The sequence below is a fragment of the Falco biarmicus genome, chromosome 9, assembly GCF_023638135.1.
Source record: "Falco biarmicus isolate bFalBia1 chromosome 9, bFalBia1.pri, whole genome shotgun sequence".
NCBI classification, from domain to species: Eukaryota; Metazoa; Chordata; class Aves; order Falconiformes; family Falconidae; genus Falco; species Falco biarmicus.
The window spans coordinates 19,787,810-19,804,887 of NC_079296.1; the positions used below are offsets into that span (position 1 = coordinate 19,787,810).

Sequence of the window (17,078 nt, forward strand, 5' to 3'; positions counted from 1 at the left end):
GGTTATTTTTCATTTCTCTTCAGAATCTAAAATGTCCCAGTCTTGCTGCATTGTTAAATGTCAAATGGAAGCTGGAGGTCAGTGGAATCCATTAAGATTTACTCCGGTAAGTAATCAGTTGAGGTGGTGGTAGAGATTCATCTGTATACTGCAAATAGTTTCTTGTAAAACTGATCATGTTATTTCTCTTGTTTTCTCTGACTTTGCAAGCCTGCATTTCTTCAGTTGGCCTTTAAAAATCTTTTATTTCTCAGTACATGTGTGTGCCTCAGTGTGACCACTTCTACCTCCTAGACCCCAGGTGAGATGGATGAAATCTAATGTGCATTATAGTGCCCACTCTTCCAATTCATTCTGTACTAATCTGGAGGATCTGGCTTGACATTTTTATTATATTTGTGTGCTTTCCACAGTTTCTCAAATGTCTTAGGAAAAAATAAAACCAACCCTTAAGCTGACATGTCTACTCGAAACCTAAATGTCTGTTCCTTGTAAGTAATCAATCTGTGGAAACTGCATGTAATTCTAGATTCAGATTTTCCCCTTGGATGCAATTTGTTTTGAGTATCATGTCAATCATGTGTTGCTTATCTTTCAGCATGCTGCCTTTTCTTTCTGGTATTTAATTGGACCACAGGAAGCTTCAGAAAGTGGTTAGGTAGGAGCCTGGTAACTGTCATATGTTCTATGTATATGATATCTATGTATCACAGGTGCACAGTGACAGAATGTACTTCTATTTCACTTGAGTCTGATAATATCTGAGTTCTTTCCCCTTTACATTGTCAAATTCAGTACACTCAGGCTGGTACAGGATATTTTTAAGGGATGGAATTATTACTTGCACTGCAAAAAGCATTGAAATTCTGGTGATGCTATTTAATTCAGTGAAGCAGTCTGCAAAGCAAGGGTATGAACAATAATAATACTTGAACATGCCATCTAAGGGGTACAATTTATTCTCTGGATCGTAAGAAATAAGGGAGGCAGAATTTTGTCCTGCCTAGCTGTAGTTGGGTTTAGAGGTGGCTGAGCCATTTGCCACTTTTTTTAACTTCAGTGGGAGCCAACATGCTCATCACTTGCAGAAGCAGTGTATATATTCATAGGAACCATGTAACAAAACTAAGTTTATTGTTGCACATGCAGCTTTGTTTCTTTTGGAGTGATAAGAAATGTGTGGTAAAACAAACAACTATGGATGCACAATCTGGTTGATATTTTAAAAATGCCTGGATGGAATAGCATTTTTTTACTGTAGATAGATGGGTGCATATTTGGAGAGTAACACTCAGATGATGGTGTGATCACATGAAGTTATATGATAAATCTTTTTATTCTGTTATTTTGTTTGTTTGTTTGTTTGTTTTGTTTGGGGTTTTTTGTTTTGTTTTAATACATCCAGGATAGAGGAGGGGCAATAAATTTAAAGAAAAAAAGTAGTTCAGGACATACAGTATGAGTGGAAACATTTTGGGACTGAGCTGATCTTTCAGTTCTGTGCACACAGCAGCTAGCACTGCTGTGCTATTTGCGATCTGTGCATTGAGATCCACAAGGAGACTATTGAATGTTACTGTGATGGGGCCACTGGACACATGTTCAGTGTTCAACATATCTACATAGTATAGTTTGTAAAAGAGGTGAAAAAACCCAGTGTAAGCAGTGGGGAGGGCTCCCATATCTGCATTTGAAAGTACTCTTCAAGTGAGCGCATTGCCAGAGATTTGTGAGCACCAGAACCAGACTTTGTGTACAGCCTAGCAGATTTGCTGAAAAAACCATCCTGCTGTGAAATGTTGGAGAATTCTATGCAGGCTCTGTTCCAGAATGATGCACTTCCGACAGATGCTGGGATACCAGGCACGAGAAATATATGAAAGAGGTGAAAACTATATGATCCGTTCCTTTTGAAGAAACCCTTCATATCCTTATGTGCTCAATAAGCTTCTTTATTGAAACGCTGTAACAGCAATGAATACTTTTTTGTTCTGTCTTTAAGAGATTTCTTCAGTATTAATATAAAAGGCTGTTTTTAGGAAAGAGCAAGATGAAAACTGCGTCTAGGGATACATATTGCTAGTTGACTCTGTAATAAAAATAATTTCTAGGTTTTTAGTACATGAAGCAATAAGCAAATGGGAGAGGTTAATGTGCTGTAAGCTGAAAAACTATACCTCTAGAATGAAGGAGGAGACTGCAATAACAGTTATGCAGGTGGCAAACAAAAATCAGGTATTGTGTGTTTAACGATGCTCCAGAAAGTACGTAAGAGGAAACTCTGAAGTATGAAACCATTGTCCAAGGAATTTTAATTGAGCAGATGGACACTGTGCTTGATGAGGGATTCCTGAGCTACCAAGATACAAGGCATACTTACATGCTTTCTATTCTTAGATTTATAATATGGTGTGGTTTTTAAAGATACAGCTCTCCCTGGTAGCAGTATTGGGCTGGGTGTTGGACTTCAGTGGTACGCTGATCTCTGTGTCTGTAATAATATCTATACATCTTGCTGTCAGGTGCATTGAAAGCAATATTCAAATGCCTGTATTCCTTCCAGATCTCTGTGCCTAGTTACAGCTCACTGATTCTCAGTGCCTCACTTAGACCCTTGCAATCATGTGTGAGAAGCACACAGCTCTTTTCACTGACTAGCCACAGTTTTATGTAGCTCTCACAACATGTGAATATGGCTCTGAAAGGGCACTGTGGTGGTCTTTAGTTTTCTTAGGAAATGTTGATTGATGCTAATGGATAACATATATATAGTAGCTTTGCTAAAATCAGAGCTAGGTTAGACAGCATTTTTTCTTTAATGCCAGTGTATCTGAACCCTTTCTGTGATGAATTGAATGGTTTGAGGCTGCAGCTTTCTGGGGATCACCTAGGATAAGAAGTGTTCTGCAGATGCAAAATACAGTATTGTATCTGTATTGTATATTAAATCACTGGTCTTGATTGTGCTCGAGAGGTGTTTAGTCCCAAGTAGATGCTTGAGAGGGAACTTAAAGCAAACGTCTGCCCCGGGCTACTGCAGGAATCCTGCTTCTCCCCACAGTCAAGGTAATACCCGTAACAAATACTGGGTCTGGTGCTTGAACTTAACAGTGATGGGTGCCTTGATTGTCTGGCGGAATAACACTTCCATGTTTCAGAGTCAGAAAAAGGTTCTTCCTTTCTGCTGCTACTCCCTTGCAATGTACTGCGCCAGCTGATGTTAGTTCACTGAGAATGAAAAAAAAATGCTTTCCAGACCCACACTAAAACGGAATCTTGTGTAAGGGACAAGTAAATGAGGTCATCTAGGTGCTTGTAAGAACAGGTGTTCTTACAAGTGTCGATGACTTGACTTGCACCATCCTTTTCAAATTCTAGCCATCCACAGTATTTTTACATTTTAATAATTATATTTAGACTCATTTCCTGTTATGCTTATAAAAAAATAAACCACTACAACCACAAATTCCAAACAATCTGTCAAAATGACCATAAAAATGACAAACTTCCCATGGAGTAAGTAACAAAAATATAGACTCTTCAGCCCCAGAGCAGGCTTATTTGATACAGTGACCTTTTCAGAAAGTTTTTTCTTTCATATGAAAAGTACTTTTGTATTTGTTTCCAAGGGAGAGAGATCACAAGGGAAAAATAATGCATAGTTTTATTATTATATAATTTATTTTTACTTATATAATTAATTTTGATCTATATAAAACAAAACCAAATTTAAGGGATCTTAGTTCTTAATTTTGTACTTCAAATTGACAATCTAATTTTTACTTCAAATGCATTTTTTTTAACTTGGTTCCTCTCATTAGATTTTTAAAAGGAGATACTAAGCTTTCTGGGCAAGGGTCTTGTTTCTGAAACCAGCAGTCACATGTGTTCAGATATTCTCCTTCTGCATTATTCAAAACACCTACAGTTGAGTGTGTAACTTAGGCAACCTGGCTTGATATTGAATAATGTAGTCACTGCGCTGACATTCAGAGAGATGTCTGTACCCAGCAAATGCTATTTTTATGTGTGTTGTCTTGTTGCTTGAGGGTTCATGGAAAATTAGCCTGCATGCAATATTTTTTTCCTAAAAGTATACACTTTGGATATGTGTTTGTGTGTTCCTTGATTATTTCTTTTCTTTTCCGTCTGCCTTTGTTAATTATCTCAATACATTTTAAAAGCCTGTGATTAATTGCCATTGAAGCACATTTAATTTGAAGCAAAAGTTCCTGCTATTTAAGTCTCTTGTCAGGAAACCAAGTATTAGAGTTGTTTGGTTTCTTATTTCCGAGGCTGTTTACTGACAGCATAAATATTCAGCCTGACTCTAAACAGGTAATTAAAGCCAACTCTTGGCCAGATGTTCCCCTTTGTTGCCTGGCGTGGCGTGGAGGGAAGAAGAGGAAGCTGGCCCAGTGTACCTTCTCCTCGGGTTTAGGCAGGTTGTGCGAGTGATCCTTGTGTTACTGAGCATCTCTGAGAACATAAGCTTACAGTCGAGGCGAACAGTGGAGCGAGGTGCTGTTCCTCCATCCCTGCGTGCTCCTTCCTTCTCTTCTCCTTTGTGCAGCTGGTTTTGGGAGGCGGAGAACTGAGTTCAGCTTTTTCCCTGGAATAGACAGTGGATTTTGGGAAGAAGTTGTCTTTATAGGGTGTACAGGATTGGTGAAGGCCTGTGAGATGAGTCAGCTGTGTAGACATGATGCAGTTTACTGCTTTAATTTTAACCTTTGTGCCACACCTGCTGTCCTCAGAGGCAACACAACTTACAGGGGACAGGGCTAATGCTGTGAGAGGAGGAGATCAGGGAGCAAATAAAGGCAGGTGCTGAGTAAGCACCTGCAGTGTCTAGGGTTTTGTTTAAAAATTCCCTAGGCCTTGGGGTTTTCACAGGCATCCTGCCTTGTGTGAGCAGCAGCTTTGGTGAAAGGCCTCAGGAGAAGCTTTGGGTGAATTTTACAGTGAGCTGAATGTTAGTGACTTCCTAAGCTTAGGAGTTAGTGAGTAACTGAGGCTGTGCTTGACATTAATGCCCTGATTTACTCCATGTGAACTGCTGGCAGTGCTTTCAAGTTGTGCATGGCTGCTGAGGCTGGAAGGTAAAGGAGAATTAGACCATGAAGCATGGGAGGAAACCAGAAGAACACTTCCTTTGCCTTCAGAATTGTTCATGGCAGGTTACCAGCCTTATTTTTATTCTGCATTTGTAAAGGCTTCTTTCTTAGTTTGGCAAACTCTTAAAACTTAGTGGTGGGTCGAGTGACAGTAGGGGTGTGTGTCTCTCTCGCATGTCCTGGAGACAAGTTAACTCGCTAAAAATCACCGGGAACAAGAGGTTCTGGCCCTGATGGCGCTGCAGAACGGCGCGGGAGAGAGTTCTCCCCAAAGGCAAATGAAAAGAATCCCATGCTGTAAACGTCACCCTGCAATTCCTGATTTCGGGGCCCCCGTTAACGACTGCTGACTGTTGAGGTTCGCTGTACCTGCTTCCCCCCCCGACAACCTGAGGGCAGTCAGCGCAGCCTCTGCCGCCGCCAGCCCCGCTCCCGCACCCCCGTCCTGGCGCACCCACGGTGTCGCTTTCCACAGCCAGCACCGCGGCGGGTTTCTGCTTCAGCAGCCGTGAAATGCGCATCTGGGGCTGGGCTGGGCCGGGCCGGGCTGCCCGCCGAGCGCCCCGCCGCCCCCGAGCCGCAGCCGCAGCGCCGCTCCCTTGTGCGGCTGCGGGGAGCGGGCGGGGAGGGGCGGCGCAGCCCCGCAGCCGGCGCGGGAGGGCTGGCAGCGCCGAGCCGGGCCGCGGCGTCCCCTTGGCTGCCGGCACCGGCCGCAGGAAGGCGCGGCGGGGCGGGGGCGAGAGGAAGGAGCGGAGCCGCCCCCGGGCAGCGCAGCGCAGCGCGGCTCCGCCGGCGGCCCATGCCGCGCCGTGCGCACTGAGCGGGGCAAGGGGGCCGCGGCGGCGGCGGGCGGCGGGGCCATGTCGGAGGCAGAGAGCGGCGCCGCAGGTAAGGGGGAGCGTCCTGCTCCGCGGCCGCCAGGCCCCCGCCGCAATGCAGGAGCGCGGCTGCCGGCGGCGGGGCGGCCCCGGCTTATCGGGGGAAGTGATCGGGAGCCGGAGCCCCGTCCGGAGGGGGGGAGGCGGCCCGGCGGCAGACAATGTCCCGGCCCCGCGGCAGACAATGTCCCGGCCCCGCCGCTCCGGCCGTGGCAGGCGAGGGGCAGGGAAGGGCCCGTCAGCCCCCCCGGCGGGGTCCCGCGGGTGGGGGGAGGGGGGCTCTCTGCGGGGCTCGGCCCCACGGAGCCCCCCGCCCGCTGCGGAGCTGCCGCGGCCCGTCGCATGCGGTCCCCGGGGGCAGCCGATGCGGCGGGCGGGGATCCAGGTGGAAAAAACAATGCGGCGGCATCGCCGGGCCGGGGCGGGCGCCCTGCCCGGTCGCCGGGGCTCTGCGGCGGGCGCGGCCCCGCAGCATCCTTCCCGGGGGGGCTTTGCGGCTCCGTCTTCCCCCGGGTCGGGATCTCCCTTTCCCCGCAACGGCCCAGGAGGGAAGGGGGAGGGCTTGGACTGGAAATCGGGCTGCTGCTGAGATGAAGGCAGGCTCTTACTTGAGTAGCCTGATGCACTGAAACAGAAGGAGCGGGCAGGTGGGTGGCAGCGGTAGCGCTGCCAGGGACGCGAGCCTGAGCATCCTGGCGCAGCCTCGGGGGCCGGGGAGCCCAACGAGGTGCAGGGCTGGGACAGAACCCGAGCGGGTCCTTTTCCCACGTTGACGGGTCCGCTGGCCTCTGACTTTGCAAATGCGACATGAGAGCTGAGGCGATCTGAGTCTTGTTTTGCCTGAAACCAAGATTCAGTGGTTTTGGTCCGTGTGCGGTTTGCAGTGTGCCGAATAAAATAAGACAAGCCTCTGCAGGACAGGGGTGGTCTCTCCCTGTGTGGGAAGGGAACTGGGGGAGGGAGGAGGGTTCCCAGGATACAAATGATATGGGTGAATAACCCTAAGGGGAATGCAGACTCTGCCTCATTTCATTCACTCTTTCTATCCCTTCTTCCTCACTGTATGCTGCAAAGATTTGAGGAAACTGTAATGTTGAGCCTAAGGTGCTGGCAGTAATATATGGAGAAACTTGAAATGTCAAGTTTTTACTGATCACAATGAGATTTGGGGTATATTTTGAATGGAATAGCTTAATTGCAGTGCAAGTGGAATAAAAGAGTCAGAAAGTATCCATTGTAAAAACCCCAGGGAACAGTACTTATAAAGTAGTTGAATCTTCAAGATGACCTGCTCTACTGGATTCCCTTCCCATACACCACCCCCCCACCCCTGACTTCTAAATGTTCTTTCAGTGCTTCCTAAATAAAGTCTCTAATATCGGTTTGAAGTAACCTGTAACAGTTCTCTGGAACACAGCTGACAAGGGGGAAAACAGACTGACAGATTCATTTGTCTTTTAGGTGATAGGGTATCGTGCGTTTTTTTTCTCCTGCAAAGCTGCAAGGTTGGTGCAATGTAATACTGAAATTAAGTAACCTGTGACATAGGGAGAACCTATGCAGGAGGGATTTTGTTAGAAGACTGAAGACCATGTAGCAAAGCAATGATTTGTTATGCCAGAAATCCTGATGTTCTTTCCACGCACTGGAATGCTGAAGCTGTCAGAAGAAAAAAAGGCTTGAGGGATAGAATGTGATTTAGTGAGTGTTTTATTGACAGTATTGAAGCTGCAGTCACTTATGGCAGCATAGTACAATGCGTAAAAAAAAATGTCTATAGGTAAAATAGCCAAGTGTTGTATGCAGTGCCTGCCAATCATTTTTATAGCTTCGGCTAGCACAGCATTGCGGTATCTGCAGCTTGGTTAGTAAGAGCCGGGATGAAATTGTTCATACTCAGGAGCTGTTGCATGTAAAGCTTCTAATTATACTGACTTTTGGGATTTTTAAAACCATTGGCTTGTAATTGGGTGATGCTGATTCAGCTGACAGGTTTTGCTTTATGGTACTGTCACCCTGTAAGCTTTGTCTGAATCTTTAGTTCATTCCCACTGGGACAGCAGTTGGTGTTCAGCAGAGCCGCCTGGCTCCGTACCTGCTGAGTTCCCCCAAAGCCACAGTCAGCTGTAGTGAGGCCCCAAGAGGTCTGTTCTGTCCAGAGGCTGATTTAGCTGATGCATGTATGGTGTAAGGGGGCTTTATCCCAGTCTAGAGGGAACGAGCAGGATGGCTGTCAAATACAACCATCCCTGGCGGCTAGGAGAGGCTGCTGAGGCCTCGCATGTCAGCTCCAGTCAGAGCAGCCTTCAGGAGGCCAGGTCTGTGCAGGAAGAGCAGAATGTTGTCTCACCTACAAAAGACCTGATCCCTGCATGTAAATGTCAATATTCAGGATATGGTTTGCTTTTTGACTGTGTTGCTGGTGGTGGTGGTTATATATGAGTTGACTGGTGTCTCATCTTGTATTCTTCTCTGCCAAATCCTCTTTTCTTTTTCCTTTTTTGTTGAGTTGATGTGACCTGCCATGGCCAACTTCTCCCAGTTTCATGGGAATGCTGTTGAAATTATTGAGCCCCCTTCTGGATGTAGTATCTGCTATTGCAATTAAATCTAGATTTTTTTTTTCCTTTTTTTCTTTTCTGTTAAAGCTATAGGTCCAGTCAAATATTCTAAAATTTTCAGTTCCTTGTTCTTCTAAGCTGTTCTAGGTGACTAGTTCCCTTTTTGCAGTCCTCTGCTGTGATTTCAGTTATCTATAATCGCACCAAACAACCGTCCCTTTCTTAAAAAAAAAATCTTAAAAACATAATTTTTATTTTGAAACGCTAACATCCAAAGGATCTCATCACCTCCACTTTCTGTACCTGAATTGTTCTGCCTTTTGATGGTGTGTCAGATGGGATTTCAGAAGTGTTTGACTTCAAAGAGCGTACCATTTATGGTTTTAGAAACTTCTCTCTGTGGCTGTTTTAGTCTGTAGGTATGGCAAAGCAGCAAATTGTCTGTTTTGGGTATTTAAAAAAGCTGTGCTTGCTCTCAGCAAATGATAAGGGAAAATACGAAAGTAAGATGAAACATTTCACTCAAATGATGCTGCTTCTGAGTAGAGCAAGAACAGTCATGGCCTTAATTAGGTATGAAGCACCATGACCTCTTGGGGGAGTTTGGATCTATTGTTTTTTAAAGTAAAGTAGATGTTGACATTTTCTATATGCAGCTTAGAGAAATCTTTAGAGCCTTTTGTCTATCCGTAGATGGCTTCAGTTGCTTACTTATTTAGCTTCTGTGCAGCACTTGTCATGTTTCTATCAAACAGCCTTGCTAGATGAAAACAGACATGGATGAAACTCCAGGCTGCATTGCTGTCGCACAGGCTTGTTCAGCTGTATTTCTCCAATGGTGAAAGAGAGAGGTACAGGGAAGGCTTGGAATCTCTTTCGGGAATGAGCTCTGAAGTCCGTCGGTCGTGACTGTAAATGGTATGCTGGCTTCACAGATGTTTTGCTGAAGAGTGTGCAGCTGTTTGATGATGTAAGGTCACAGATGTTGGTGCTGCAGTGAGGGAATGCTGCTGCCAAGTATGAACTTTTCAGCGATCTGAAATGCCTGTAACATACCTGCAGACTTCGTCTTCTTCTCTGTGACAAATGTCGTGGCTCCTGGGTCATTTAATTGAAACTGCCTTAGTGACCAGGCACATTTTTGATCTTCAAAAGAAGATTCCAAAGCTCTCATTACTCCGAATATGCCAGCTATGGCTCATGTGCTGTGCTGTTAAGAAACATAGTGGTATGCATTTAAAATTAACAAATGCAAGTTTTAGATCTTGTCATAACTAGTGACACAAAGCAGTGACTTTGCAGTATTTTAAAATTAGGATGGCAGTGGTGAACTGTGTAAGTAATTGGTATTAAAACAGGAAATTCCTTCAAAGTCTGTCTCGGGGGGATTTGAGAAAGGTTTTTATGTAAATGAAAAGGGAAATGCCGTTGGTTCAAATAAAGAAAGCAAAGAAATGAACTAAAATACTCAGAATGTGGAGGCCGGCACTCAAGTTAGAAAGCCTTTGTTCTTTACTAAGGACTTGAATAAATGTCCTTACTCAGGACTGCATCAGGGTGTGTCAAGGACATCAGAGAGCAGCTTTAGGAGCCGCGTTGCTGTCCCCCCCATCGGCACACTGCTGGGGTCTGGGCCTGTGCGAGAGCCATTTGGCGCTCAGTGGCCCAAAGCAGTATCTCTGCTGTGATTGATGTGCGGGACTCTGGGCACATAGGTCGGTTCTAAAGGCATCTTAATTTACAAGAACAGGGGATGTGGAGAGAATTTTACTTATAGCTGTTTCTTCTGTCAGTAGTTCCTCAGTGCCCGAGTCGACACTCTCAGCCAGTGCTCTGCAGATGCAGTTTCTGGGGAACACTGAGAGACATTTCTAGTAATTTTTATCTGTTGGAGTCCGAAAAGAAGTGTGGATGTGAATGGCATTTCATAATAGCGATTTCATGTCATCTGAGGGAGTTTATTCACTTAACTTTCTCTGAAGAAAAACTGTCCCAGTTGTAGGAGCCTACCCAACCTGCCTTGGTTTCCTTGGGGAAGGAGGCAGAGATGAATATTCTCCTTATGCTACTTCTTTTTCCCATAGGGAATAATCTGGGAACGCTGTTTTGATTTGTCCATTTCTGAATGTGTCTTATGCTCTTAGTGCTGTTCAGGACTACTCTCTAGGGCTGAAGCAGTTTCTCTCAAAGGGTTTTACAGTCCTGAGCACTCCATGCCCGCCTGCCCCGCGCAGCCTTCCCTCGGGAGGCTCTGTGGGTTGGGATTCGCGCTTTTCCTCTCTTTCCTATGAGGTCTGAAGAGTGAGTGTTTGGGTGTGTCTCTCCTTGTTAGAGTGATTGGGCTATTTTTCTCTGTTAAGAGGTAATGACAACATTAAAATCACCGTTTCTTTACTATGTCCTTGCCACCTTCTTGTCATTGTCTGGGAAATGCATTCCTCTGACAATTTGATCTTACGGATTTCATCGTTTGAGGACTCTTGATGCTTTCTCCATGCTTAAAGATCAAAATACCTGTGGTCATACTAGGCTGACTGGCAACTAGCCCCATTCCCAGCTGTCAAACAGATCCCACAAATTTAACATCTCTTTCTCAAGTTTCCATGGATACCTTAGTAGAGCACACGCTGTAATCAGAACAGCAGGGCATGCCATTTGCAAAAGCTTTCAGTATTGTCATTATGGAACTGCTGCATTCAAAAATCAACCTTTTGTAGTAGCTCTCTTGCTTACTCAGCTATGTTCCAGTTCTGGTTTTAGCCATAAGAACTCCTTTGCAGGCTGTACCATTGGCTTGCCACTGTGACAGTGGAACTTTTTGGCTGGTCAGTGTTGGTCTCTGTCTGTGGGATCTGTGTGCACAGTCATGGTACCTGAGTGTAGGCTTGGTGGATGCTGCTGTAAAAACCTCTGGACATGGGTTTTGGTTGGTGACTGCTTGATTTTGTGATCTGCTCAACAAATCCTTAAACATGTACTTTCTTCTGTCCATGGCTTCTCTTCTCATAAGGTATTTTCCTTTAAGCCTGATAGCTGATCTGTTTTCAAGATTGTAAAATAAAAAGAATAAAGAAGTAAAGACTTAGTTTTGATTTAGCTATAAAGTGTCACTCAGAGCTAAATCAATAGCCATAGTCACAAATGATTGCTAATGAACTGTCAAATGTGATACCAATTTTGCAGTTTCACAACAACTAATACTCTCTTATTTTCCCATCTTTGAACAACATCTGGTTTATTAGCTTTGCAGAATATCAAGGGATTTATATATAGCATCACTCGTGCTGACTACCATGAGAAGTAACAGTTATTCTAGTTTGGCTCTTCTTTTTGCCCTGTCTTCCCCTTTCTTTGTTGTTGGTGGGTTTTTTTGTTCGTTTGTGGGTTGGTTTTTTTTGTTTGTTTTGAGTGGGGTTAGGGAGGGAGAGAGGTTTGTTTTCTATCATCAAGACTCTACACCTACGTGGGTCATGTTTGGCATTCTTGAAGAGTGTAAAAATGAAGACAGACATTTTCAAGTACTGTTTCCAGTCCATGTTTTAAGAAAAAGAAGTCACTGCATTCATCTGGTTTGAGACTTTGCAGGGTACTTAATGAATCTAGGAATTCTTGATAACTAAATAACCTTTTTGCCTTCTAAGTAAACAAATACCTCCAAAAGTGTTCTTATTTTTCTGTGCTGGTTACATGGTCCAGAAAAGCTGAACAGTAATTATTGTTCAGTCTTCGGATAATATTTCTTTGCAATCCTAGATTAAGATATTCATTGTTTTCAGGATACAGCTGTGTCTTGAAGAGGTTCTTAAATAGGAACTTGCCATCAAACAGGGGTTTTATAACTCTGCAATATTTTGATCTTGCTTTTTAAAAAGAAAAAAAACAACTCACCAGCCCTTCTTCAGCTGGCACATGGTGTTTTTCCCAAAGAAAGTGATTAGCATCACAAATGCTCTGTGTTATGAGTGTGGTCCTGGGCATTAGCACATAATCTTACTAGTGGTATTCCTGACAACCTTGCAGTGAACCAGGTAGGTGAGGTAGATGATGACAGACATGATGATGGAGGAGCAGCAACAGGAAACCTTTTCTAGGAAAGTATCTTTTCACAGAACCTAGGTTCTGTACATCTGTGTTTTGGTTTGTGTTCCTTATGTCTTTCCGTGTGGAAGCAAGGAGGGAGTAGATGAGACATACAGGAAAACAGTGCTTGCACAGGGGCAAATAGTGCAAGGAAGCCTCAGGGAAGCAAGTTCATGGAAGAGCTTGCTGAAGGAAGAGAAGGTTAGTTAGTGTGTATTAAAGGTGTCTATTACAGAATTGTATGTGGAATATTTAGAAATATCCTGGAGAGTTGTCTTCTACCACTCTGAACTACAACATCTGTTCTTAACCCACTTTTATCACGACATGCAGCCTGCCCTCTCCAACATGTAAACCAGGATCAGTTCTGTCTGTCCTGGCAGTAGTACATGAGTGCTGGAAGAGCTGGAATCTAGGAGGAGAGCGATGACTGCAAGGCACCGCTGGTAAGTTCCCCAAACCCCCGGGTTCTGGGGTCCGAGCAGGTTCTGAGCAAGTTGGCACTACATCAGCACTGGGATGGATGAGGGAGCTGGCTGATCGCAGAAGCTGGAAAGCTCTCAGGTCATTAAAGGGGGAGGTGGATTTAAGACTTTACAGTGTAGATAGTGAATAGGTTTGAGTTTAAGGCAGCTCTGGGGCAGACTTAGCTATTGGTAAAGACCTGGCTGAGGCTTTACAGACCCAGCTGCGAAGCGTGCAAGGGAGTGTGATGCTTCTGCTTTGGTCCAGCTTACCAAGCATTAGCGAGGTCAGACCAAATCTAGGTAAAATAGTTTAGCCTATGTCTTGTCAAAAAGAGAAATGAAAATAATGCATGTGGCATTTTTGGAAGGTTATTGAAAGTTCTTCTGTGTTTCTTTCATCTTAAATTTCATTCACAGAAAATAGGTAGTGTCTTTTGGTTTTCCTTTGCTGGAGGTTCAGGAAAATTAATATTATTCACAGAGTGGTGGGGCGAACCTGGGGTTGTTTTTTGATACTCTTAACCTTAATATTAAAAAATTATCTTAGCTTGATAGCATAGTGGAAAAGTAATTCCTCCAGTCAAACTGTAATCATAATAGGAGGCAATGTAAAAGCATAAACAAAAAAGGTCAAAGTTATAATGAGGAACATGTCTTATTTTCAGAATTTTATCCAAAGAATTGGGAGATTTTTACCTAGGAAATCACTGTGCTCTAATTGGTATCAATGCAATGAATACCAGCTCTTTGGGTGACCAGTTATTATGAAAGGGTATCAGGAAACTTGGATTTGTATCAGAGATTAGCTATGGCTGTATTCATAGAAGGGAAGTGTATTGCAGTCGTCAACAAACCAGCTGGATGCCTACCGGCATTTTAAAACAAAGAACTCCGATTCCATTGATGGCAATAACACTGGTGTCATTGGTTTCAGTAGAAACAGAAGGGTCTTACTTCTAATATGAAATATGGGATCTTTTATTATGCATAAGAATATTTTAAGTGTTTTTTTGTATTTGCTTCTCTCAGTCTCTCTTTTTTGTTGTTGTTCTATAATTATTTTCAAAGGCCATCTTTGTATTTACAGTGAAATGCTCTAGGTTGTCATGTCACATTTCGAAGCTGTGACATTTTGTGCTTAATGCAAAGCAAAATCTCAGCAATAGGAAAAGCTGAATAAGATTTTCTTCATCAATTCAGTAGTTGCCAGCTAAAAGCAATATGGTAAACCCTTCTTTTCCTGTTGTGCAAACATCATTAACAAGCTTTCCTTGGGGCAAAATTATTATTGATGCTCAAAATTATATGCATGTTTTGAATGAAAAATGATGTTTTTAATGCCATTCTTTTACTGCCTGATGGCTACCCTGTATCCAGATTTGATTTGGTACATCCTTTTTGTTTTTTGTTTTTCAATCCAGAGATATTGTCTGAGTGGAAAATGAAGAATTTGGCTAAGATTTTCGTATGGCCAGCAACCTGACTGAGATCATAGCTACATATAGTAGTCACTCTCATCAGCTGCTGGATGGCTGGAAATTCCAGAAAAACAGCCATCAGATATGTGCAAATGTTTGATCTGTGAAAATGATCAGCATCTACACAGTAAATTCAGTGAACTTGGGTTTTTGGAGCCATAAAGATTGGCTGCAATAGTGGCGTTTTTAGTAGGTCTAATGCATCCTGACTTGCCGTGTGCATGTGGTTCATCAGCCCGCAAATAACTGAGAGGCCGAATGGATTTCACATATGTAACAGTGGATATATGTTATACACATCAAAAAGAGTTGCTGCAGCTTTCCTTTTGAGGCAGGTGGTGTACTGCAGGCATTCCCAGTTGGGAGTCTGGGAAAGCCTGGAAAAGGGTGTTGTATCTCGGTCTTTCCAGTGGGTCCTTAAGCTCAGCCAGAGGCTCAGTTCTGCACAACGAATGGAATTCATTGCATTGTACATTATGGATTGAAGAAAAATGACTTCTATTGTGAAAGCACTTCTTCAAATGTTAGAAATATGATCTGAAATAGGGAATAGCATTGATTCTATTGCCGATTCAACAAATCACAAGAAGAATTTTAATTAGCAAGTGTTGAGTTTGTGGCCACTCTGGCAGGGTAGAAATAGAAATGAACTTAGGATACATTGCTTGGGATATAACATACACACTAGTGTTCAGGCATGCTCCTGCAGAGAGATGATACCATAGTGATGCTGCCTATTTTCTGATATGCAAAACAGCTGTAGGAGATCCAGACCATGATGAGTCCCTTTCACCATCGCTCAGAGGGGAGGCCTGCAAAGCTTCGGGAAGTGCAGTTCTGTCCTGACCGAGCATTCTCTGTTGTAGGCATGACTCTAAAGTATTGCAGAATGTGCCTGAAAAGGTCCATGTTGGGGTTTCTGATGGCAAACATGGGGCTTGATACCATATTTCTTCCTTTTTTTTTTTTTTTTTTTTTTTTTTAAAGTTGTTTCTCTTGTGTACGCCAAACTGCTGATGCGGTACATATTCAGGTATTCCCCCCTTCCCTGATATGACTGCATTTCTGTGCTTTATACCATTGAGCAGCGTACTCTGCTTCCTGAATTCTTGCTTTTACTTGTCTTGGTAAATTGTTACTTCGAGACGATGCCCACTAGCTTATGTTGTCTGTGTTACTTGGATTGCAGGGAACTTTGTTAGCAGAGAGTCCACTGCTACAAAATGCTGCTTTGCTGTTGGAATGAACAGTTTCCTTAATATGTGAAGCAGAATATTTTGCTGAAGTCTGGTGTCGCTGAATTATAGAAAGCAAAATACTTATGAAACCTGAATTTAAAAGGAAAGAGATTTTGTGTAGCTGCTGGAAAAAGAAAAAGTTTAGTATGACCTTAGTGACCTGTGACTGTGAGGTTTAGCAGTCACCTTTCCTAAAGCAGGGCTCAGCTTGCTGGCTTGGAACCGATGATCTGGGGCTGTAGCGGTCCATGTCTGATACTCTCAGGGGTTTGCTAAAACTCATTTATCCAGTCCTGAATAGGAATGCATAGCAGGGGCTCCCAAATATTGAGTGGACTGATAGTCTTCCAGAGGATATCAGCTGCTGTTAACTGATCTCTCTAATTAAATAACGAGCTTGGTCCTTCTCTTTCGATCTATTAGAAGATCAGATTCAGCTGAATATGCTGTCAGTGAAATGTTCACACTGTGTCAGCTAAGTTTTTAGAAATGCTGTGGACTTTGATTTTACTCTGTGTGCTGTGACACTTAAAGGTTAATCCTTCATTGCATTTTGTCATCAGTTGCATTGCGTTTTGTTGAAATCTAGAATGTGGCTGATCATTTACTGAAAAACAGAAAAAGCTAAGCTGAGTAGCTATTGCAGGAAACCACAGAAAAGAAACTCTTGCATGTGTTTAGATGAAAAGAAGAATAATTTAAATTAAATCTAAACCAGCAAATGCAGCTAATATGGTAATGGACATGATTTGTTATTAATACAGTATCTGCTGATCTCATCATTTGACCAATTCTGGAATTCTTTGGGGATTTGCAAATCAGATGGTACCCTTTGAACCTTAAAAAAAAATTGCTGAAAATGGGAGTCTTCTGTGTTCTTGCTTCTTCTTCTGGTCACCTTGAAAATGCACAAGGTGTTCTTTGGTAATTGCTTAGGTTAGGACGAAAGTCAGAATTGTAATGATATGGTCAAATTCTATACATGTTTAGTTAAATTATCCAACCCCCTGATACAGACAGTCATATTTCAGGCTAAAGTTCATATTATTCTTTCATAAGTAAATTAAAGAATTTCTGTTCAAGAAATTTAAATCGTATTTAGAAAAAGATTATTTTAAATATTGGTTTGTTTGAAGACTTTAATTTGCATGCTAAATCAGATCTCTCCATTTATTTTGGTGTGCAAATTGTCAAGAATTAAATGTTTATTTAATGCATGCTGTTTAGCTATATGTTTTTTCATAGTGTGTTGCTTGACA

General features: G+C 43.1%; 1 protein-coding gene across 2 annotated transcripts in view; it reads left to right on the forward strand.

The window, feature by feature from the left end:
- Nucleotides 1-17,078, forward strand: part of HSPA12A (heat shock protein family A (Hsp70) member 12A) — a 92,662-nt gene that overhangs the window by 25,044 nt on the left and 50,540 nt on the right. Inside the window, exon 1 of one of the 2 annotated variants that reach the window (XM_056352237.1) lies at nt 5,679-6,005. The exons of the other annotated variant lie outside the window; for it this stretch is intronic. Within the exon in view, the coding sequence (XP_056208212.1) occupies nt 5,978-6,005 (28 nt within the window). The 5' untranslated portion in view covers nt 5,679-5,977. Of the gene's footprint in view, nt 1-5,678; nt 6,006-17,078 lie in introns of those variants that run through there. 2 annotated transcript variants of the gene reach the window in all.